This window comes from Triticum aestivum, chromosome 7A (assembly GCF_018294505.1).
Source record: "Triticum aestivum cultivar Chinese Spring chromosome 7A, IWGSC CS RefSeq v2.1, whole genome shotgun sequence".
NCBI lineage: Eukaryota > Viridiplantae > Streptophyta > Magnoliopsida > Poales > Poaceae > Triticum > Triticum aestivum.
In genome coordinates this window covers 46,862,864-46,870,400 of record NC_057812.1, presented here as the reverse complement: position 1 = coordinate 46,870,400, position 7,537 = coordinate 46,862,864, and the positions used below count along the sequence as shown (strand labels likewise).

The following is a 7,537-nucleotide window of genomic DNA, read 5'->3' as shown; positions in this document are numbered from 1 at the left end:
ATGAGGGCTTTATTCAAACGAAAGTGCTCCTGCACTGTCAGCCATGAGAGTGCTCCGGTAGCAACCTGCCGTGACGGGATCAGTAAAGCCTAAACCGGATCAATAAACGTATATCTGCCGGCGAGCGCACCGTATACGACTGTTCCACCGTACCTATACATGTGTGTTGGCCCTTTGACCGCATTAAATGCCCGGTTCCACTCGCCAGTGTTCGGTTGGCACACTTACTTAGCGTGAGCAGGCAAGACCGTGTGCACCATCGCCACTCTCTATCCTCTTCCTCTCCTCCCCAACCACTCAAAAAGAATCTCATCCTCTCCCCGCAAACCCTAAGCAACTCGCCGCCGCCCCCCGCCCCCAAATCCCATCTCGTCCTCTAAGCAACCCGCCGCCTGCCGGCCGGCCATCCCCCGCCCCCAAAAAACGCTCCGCCCGCCAGATCGCCGCTGATGGCTTCTGGATCTACTTGTTCCGGCTCTGTTCCCCTTGGGAGGAGGGGGCTGGTGTCTTGCGCGCACAGCCTCGACTGCCGCGCCGACGACGCGCCTCCTCTCCCCCCCGACCTTGAAAAGGTCGTCTACGAGCTCATCGTCGGCTTCTACGACCAGGCGTTCGACCGGCTGCCCTGCGAGAGGATTCCGGGCCTCCTCGACCTCCTCGCCACCGGCGGGTGCGGCACCTGCCTCGGCCTCCTCGACCCCGTCTCCAACATCATCCTCAACACCCTCGCCCTCCTCCCCGAAGGCGCCGCCGCCGCAGCTTCCACCGCTCCACCCGCCACAAAGAAGTCCAAAAGACTAGTGCGCAACGACTGGCACGAAATTGCAAACAGGTCCTGCCAAAGTCTCCTGGCCTTCCTCATGGTATACTTCGGATGCCTCGAAAAGGAACAGGCCGCCCGCTACCTCTACTGGGCCGACGCCAATCTCAGCCTCGCCGTCATGCTCATCCAACACGATCTCTATGTGGAGGGTGAAGAAGCAGTACTGGACCCTGAATCCGACAGGACGCAGGCCGCCCTCGAGTGGGCGGCCACCATGGCAGGTCACCCTTCGCCCGGCGTTTTGACTCAGCTCATGTCATCCCGGCTCAAAGAGGACGACTTTCACCTTCTGGAGAAGCTACTCTTTTCAGCAGCAGATGGCCCTCTCACGGTTGCGGATGTCGGAGCCATAAACCGCATATTGCGCATGATGATGAGCCCGCCCTGTGTTGCCACCATAAGCAGAAAAGGGCCAATTCTCCATGTCCGTAAGAACCTCGACGCTGTGTGGTCGACCACCCCCTCCACTACAGAGGACACCGCCACCGCCCTCTGCTGGGACGGAAAACCCATCTCGTCGCTGCAGTGCGGACTGTCTGACAAGCTGCAACGTTGCCTGGGAAGAGCGGATGGCCTGGAACAATATTTGAAGAAGACCCCGTGCAGCGTTGACGCCTGCGATTACCTGCAGACTCTCAAGATGCGCCTCCACGGTATGATTCACAACTTCTGCATCAAGGCGCTCAAGCTGCTGCCCACACCATCGGGCTCGCTTATGTGTGGCTTCCTCATGGCCGGCCACTGCTACGGCTCCATGGACCCTGTCTCTAACATCATCGTCAACTCCATTTGGTACAACTTCCTTGGCGGTCCTCTCCCAGCGTCTGAAGGCAGCAAGATTGAGCAATACAATGACATACTTGACCCCCTATCTCTGCTCCGCACACAGGTCCACTCCCTCAAGGGCCTTATGGAGCTCGCCACATTCGCCGGCCCCCAGTTCTCAACAGAGGCTTGTGCTCTAGAGTTGCTCTGCGGTACAAAATGCGACATTGTTGACATGTTACAATCATCGCTAAAGATGATTAAAAAGAACCACTTCCATGAAGCTGCCAAGGCCGCTGGACACCCTCTACCGCTTCAGCTGGGTGAACTGCACCGGCTGCTGGTGGTGTTCCCCGAGCAGCGAAGCGTGCTGCTCTCCTTTATGACCAAGGCTCGAACTGACGGTACCGTGTTGCGCCTTGATGACATGACACTTCATATTAGGCGCATGTGGAGCAGATACTCGAAGGTTCGTGTCGGCTGCTATGAGCAAGCTCCTGATCTTTTTCCAGAGTCTCGGAGGTTGGTGTCTAGCATGAGATCACAGTATGAGGAGGGGAGGAGCTGGTTCCGTTCAAAGATTGAACAGGTGCTGAAGGATTACACGACCCAGCATTTTTGGGTAGGTATATCCTTAGCTAGCTGCTACGTACATTTGCTTTAATTACCTTCATTTGGCCTACTCTCTTACTCGACTTGCTTGCTTCTTGTTGTAGGAACCACAGTATAAACTTGACATTATCTGTGGCGTGGAGGAAATCAACCAAAGCTGCCCCCCCTCGGGTAAGATGTGCTACCGCGTGAACTTCACTGCTACTTCTGATTTGCAGCTTCAGAGGACGCTATTCTTCGCCGAGTTTTTGTTCTCAGGTGGGCCAAGGCCAGAGACCTGCTGCCCTCTACCCTATGAGTATGCAGGTAAGCCCCCTCTAGTTTCTCTGCGGCACGGCTGATTGGCTTTTTATTATCGTGTGTTGTAGTAGTCTCACTGAACCATGCATGGTCGGGTTTAATTTTTTGATAGGCCGTTGCTACTCTGGCGTGCTTACCGCAAGGAAAATCGTGTATCCAGATGACGCCAAATACATCCCGCACGATATCACCCATGACGGTACCTGCCACGTGGATGACATGCTAGAGATGGACTTCGTCCTCAGTTCCGAGAAAGATGTGGAGCTTGTGGAGAAACTCAACAAGATGCACACTGAAGAGTGAGTCGCGGCGGGCAAGCTTGTGTGTGATATTATCAGCTGTGAAGTTGGACCATAGTACTATGCTTCCTGCTGTGTGTTATGATGTTCTAATTAATGAGCATCCTGCATTGTAGTATTATCTAGACTGGATGACATTCTTCAGCATGCATGTTTGGTTGCCTTGAGCTACTCTTATGCACGTCTCCGTGCCTAGCTTGCTTGCTTGGCCTTGTTAAATTTGTGTGTAAACCAAGTTGCTATCGTTATGATGAACTATATATAGCTTATTCATCATTATTTGCACTGTGATCTAAGCTGTCCTGTCTAATTATTTTGACACTCTTGCTTCAATACTCGCTTTTCTTGGCTTCACTCAATAGCAGATACACATGGGCGCTGTGCTAGTCAAGGAAATGTTGAATTTTCTTCAGCAACTCCATGAAGTTTAACACATACATAAAAATACTCTTATATTATGAGACGGAGGGAGTACAATATTCGCATAAGATAGAGAAATGGTTTTTTTGAGGAAAGGCCATCATGGCTAGCTTTATTAAACTCAAATAGGAATTACATCGTCTAGGAGTTTGGAAACCAGACAAGCACCATCAGTCCATGAACTACAAATCTTATTACAAAAACAGTAACTAGCTAACAAAGATAGAGAAATGGTTTAATAAAACGTTACAGCGTGTTTCAGCCATCTTTTACTCACAGGACTACTCGTGGCTTCAGTGGCAGCAACACACAAGCATTGTGCTACTATAAATTTTCAAATGAGAAAGGTGTGGTAACTCTTTAATTGAAATGTTCATGTTACCCTGTATGTTTTGGAAACGAGTCGAAAGAGTGCATTTTTTTCAGTATAGGATTGTATAGAAATGAATGATTCTCTTCTGAATATTGCAGTTTTTATGACAAATTGTTCAATGTTGTTAATTTGCAATAGAAGCATTTTCAAGATTGCAAGAAATAACACTCTGGAATTGCAAAAACAAACAAACAATTGTGCTCTGCAATTTTTAATCAAACTTATCATTTCTTCACTTAGATAAGCATAGATCATTTTCAAGTAAGAGAATTATAATAGTGCAAGCTCTAGATTGCTGCTTATAATTCAAAATACTCTTGTGTTGTCTTGATAAAGTAGTTTTTTACTTGCAGGATGTGGGGTTACAGTTGGAAGGGATAAACCTTGCTGGTTATCGCCAAGCATTTGAAGAACATGGTGCCAATGGAGAGTATCTGTTATATGATACAGAGAGATTGGACCACACATAGTAAAATGTTGAGCCACATTACATGTTCTTCCTTACTATATTTTACGACATATCAAATTCACAACATACACCAATTTGCCAAACAGTTTCCACCAATGACAGCAAGATAGGAGGGAAGGGAGGCGCTGGGGTCGCCATTCGTGTCACTCGAGCAATCGACATGGGGGCCTTTTCTTTCTCAAGAACGGACTTCCATGACTGACACAGGTGTCAGTATCTTTCTTGAGCACAGACCTCCACAAATAGGCTCACATCTGTAGTAATATTTATGTAGACATACGTTGCACGTGCACACTTACTAGTCCCATAAACATGCCACTTCAACAGACCGGTACATTAAACGACTCTAGTACTCCATTTATAGTGATCAAGCTATCAAAAGTCGAATCACAGATCAACAGCAGCTGAATCATACTCCCTCCATCCCAAAATAAGTGACTCAACTTTGCACTAACTTTGTACTAATGTTAGTGCAAAGTTGAGTCACTTATTTTGGGACGGAGGGAGTATTAGATTGCCACAAGATGAATACTCGCTTGCCAATAATATTATGAACAGATCAATATCCGATGATGAACTGATACAACAACATCGATCCATCATCGCGAGACCCTTTTCTTTACAATTAGAATAAAAGCAAAGCCGGAACCAAGGTAGCCAGTCATCATCCCCAAAAGTCAAACAGGGCCCCAAACAAGACACATCAGAAATACTACTAAGCCATTACAGCGCCTGAACCTGGAGCATCACAAGAACGATGCTACCACCATGCCAACTGCTACTTGACATTACCAGGACCAAAATATTATATAGGCCGCAACCAAAGCACTGCTGCGAGAACTTGGGCACCCAAGCAGCCGGAGGCAATGAGCCGCATAGACAGTCGGCGAGCGAGGAATGTCAAGCCCTTGTTCCTTCTAGTCCACACAAGCATCTCATTCTCCAAAAGCACCGAATTTATCCAAAAACGAACCTGTAATGAAACAGTAGCATAGCGGATCAAATCTCAATAATCTGGAAATACTCTATCTAGCGATGAACACAAGGAACATTACTGGTTTAGATAAGCACTTGCTGAAGCAATTTGCAGGAGCACAAACGCTACCAGGCTGATGGATTTGAAGCCGTTTACGTGCCAACGTGGCATCATAAACAAACTAGCTAGCCAGATAAATAAGCAGCAGGACATGCATTTCAAACACAAAACACCAGCAATTTATCCCTATATATAAGGCACTATTGTGTTGAATCACAAAAGATTAATCACTTTTATCTACTAGACCAACAAGTGCAACCAGTAAATAGAAGCTCAACACTAAATAGAAATCTGGTTTAAGAAACAAGTCAAGCTCCAGATTCAGCAAACATTGAATACAAGCCAGGTTTAAGGTTGAGGTTGATTAAGTCGACCAAACCAAGCACACAAGTTAATTTGAAAGACACATCTTACAATCTATTTCAGCCCTCAAAGCCGACGCACAGCACATAGCCCAGCCGAGACAAAAACCCAATGGGCATACCAAAAATAAAGCAACATGTGGATAACATTGACTAAGAAGTGACAGCTAGTATAAACACCAAGTAAATCAGAAACCAGCATCAAGAACCATATCCTGGCCACATGATCAAGTCGTAGAATTCAGATTTCATAGACAATGTCAATCACTTAACTACTTGTTCATTTAATTTAAAGGTCAAGTTTAGGGTTGGTTTCAGTGGTGATACACAGTTCCCAAGTCAGGCAACAAGTAGGCGATGGTTTAGAGCACTACAAAAAAAAAGGAAATGCATCTTTCGATAAGCATCAGCATTTGCATCTCATACAAGGCAACAGAGCAGAATTCATCTTAGCCAGCATTGTGTCGAATCACGAAAGAGCTTACCCAAGTTTGATCATTCAAGTCCAAATCAGCTAATAGAAGTGCAACCAGCCACAACCTTACAGCAATACCAAAATCTTTACTATTAAATGGGAGTTGGTGATGGTGGTACGTCGTCATTCAACACTCAACACTTATCATCGGACATATTCAGACCGTTCCATCTACATCCAATACACAAAAATGGTAAGGTCTAAAAGTAACCACCAGCCCACAGCAATACCAATTAGCTAGGGCTGATTAGCCTTGGAAGAAAAAGCTAGATACACTGCTGTTTTAAATTAAGAAAGCTAGCTGTCTGCCCTAAAAGAATGTCATGGTGATTAGCTACGCTGCAGATTCTAAAAAAATAACTAAGCTTCTCTAAGAAAATCTAGATACACGTACCTAAAAAAATCTAGCTATACCTACACAACTGATTTTCAACATTTATAAAAATCCAGTGTGTATCTACATAAATAAAATTGAATTCACAGAATCAGAGTGAACAAAAGTTTTGGGGATGGGAATGTTTTTTAGCAACAGATGAACAATTATGTGACCAACAGTGAACAACTTTTCTCTTAGGCAATGGGAATATGTTTTAGAAGTATTTGAATAAATATAGTAACCGCTACTATCAGTTTTTCTTTTCCAAAAGATGAATAGTGTGGAAAAGATAAATTAATACCATGAACATCATTCTTGGCAGTGAGAGCAATTTTGCACAAAAATGAACATTTTTAGAGATTACTTAGAAATGAGAAAAGGATATTTTTATAACAATCCCCACTTCATAGAAAATTTTTATGAGCAGCATTGAAGAAATTTCTTTCTTAGTTTATGAATAATGAATAAAGGAAAATGTATAAGAAATAAATCCATGGCTAAAGAAATAAATCTCAGGAGGGAAAATAAACGAATTAACACATGTAAGTTCCCATGTTAAAAAAAGCCGGCCGAGTAACGCTATGATGTAAGGGATACCGCCATATTGTCAACTTTAAATTTTTAGTACCATATGAATTTTTGTCTGTATTGAAATTTTTATACCAGTGAAATTGATGTTGGTGGCTATTTCATACCACACTTCTTGAAAAGCACATGCGCCCAAACTGGGACGAGTGTGCCATAGGATCGCAACAGTCGAAGGCTGTGGGTGAAGACGACTATGTGAACTTAGACATAGATATAACCGCCAACAATCATTTTTTGCAACAGGTAAGAGTTGGAGAACAAAAGACGAACAGCCTAGGTGGAAAATGAGGATGGCAAGAAATAAAAAAAAATGGAGAGGCAGAAGGTCATGTGTTGGTTGCCGACAAAGAAGTTATCGGAGAAAGAACACCAACCATTATCTTGATAGTTGAAAACTACATATATCACGTTTCACGCGCACCTTGATGAAGTACAATTGTTTGTTTTTCCATGCAGCGCACGGGTATTTAGCTAGTACTATTAAATATGAAGAACTCAAATCTCCAGGTTAAGCCACATTAAATGAATGGTTAAGGTTAAGCCACATTAAACTCAACCAAAACCAGGACAGAGCCATATAGTCAAGCACACGATAATGCTACAGACGTTTACAAACTCCTTCCATCTATCTAAATTGAC

At 44.6% G+C, this 7,537-nt stretch overlaps 2 protein-coding genes across 3 annotated transcripts in view; one reads left to right on the top strand and one right to left on the bottom strand.

Annotated features, from left to right (window-relative positions):
- The first annotated feature begins 215 nt into the window (after positions 1–215).
- Positions 216–3,078, top strand: LOC123154435 (uncharacterized). Its single transcript, XM_044573174.1, has 3 exons — positions 216–2,210; positions 2,305–2,506; positions 2,613–3,078. Exons 1-3 carry the CDS (start codon positions 450–452, stop codon positions 2,801–2,803), a joined length of 2,154 nt encoding a protein of 717 aa, XP_044429109.1. The 5' UTR covers positions 216–449; the 3' UTR covers positions 2,804–3,078.
- Positions 3,079–4,593: 1,515 nt separating this feature from the next.
- LOC123150307 (uncharacterized) overlaps positions 4,594–7,537 on the bottom strand; it is a 6,494-nt gene continuing 3,550 nt past the window's right edge. For both annotated transcript variants that reach the window (XR_006475048.1, XM_044570164.1), the window contains one exon: positions 4,594–5,034. The gene's annotated coding sequence lies outside the window, so the exon portion shown is untranslated. The remainder of the gene's footprint in view (positions 5,035–7,537) is intronic.

What these genes read in the sequence shown, in the direction of transcription:
- LOC123154435 (XM_044573174.1), top strand. Translation starts at nt 450, where the DNA reads ATGGCTTCTGGATCTACTTGTTCCGGCTCTGTTCCCCTTGGGAGGAGG. An exon ending in ACACGACCCAGCATTTTTGG is followed by an intron (nt 2,211 to 2,304) that starts GTAGGTATATCC and finishes TTCTTGTTGTAG; the next exon opens with GAACCACAGTATAAACTTGA. An exon ending in TCTACCCTATGAGTATGCAG is followed by an intron (nt 2,507 to 2,612) that starts GTAAGCCCCCTC and finishes ATTTTTTGATAG; the next exon opens with GCCGTTGCTACTCTGGCGTG.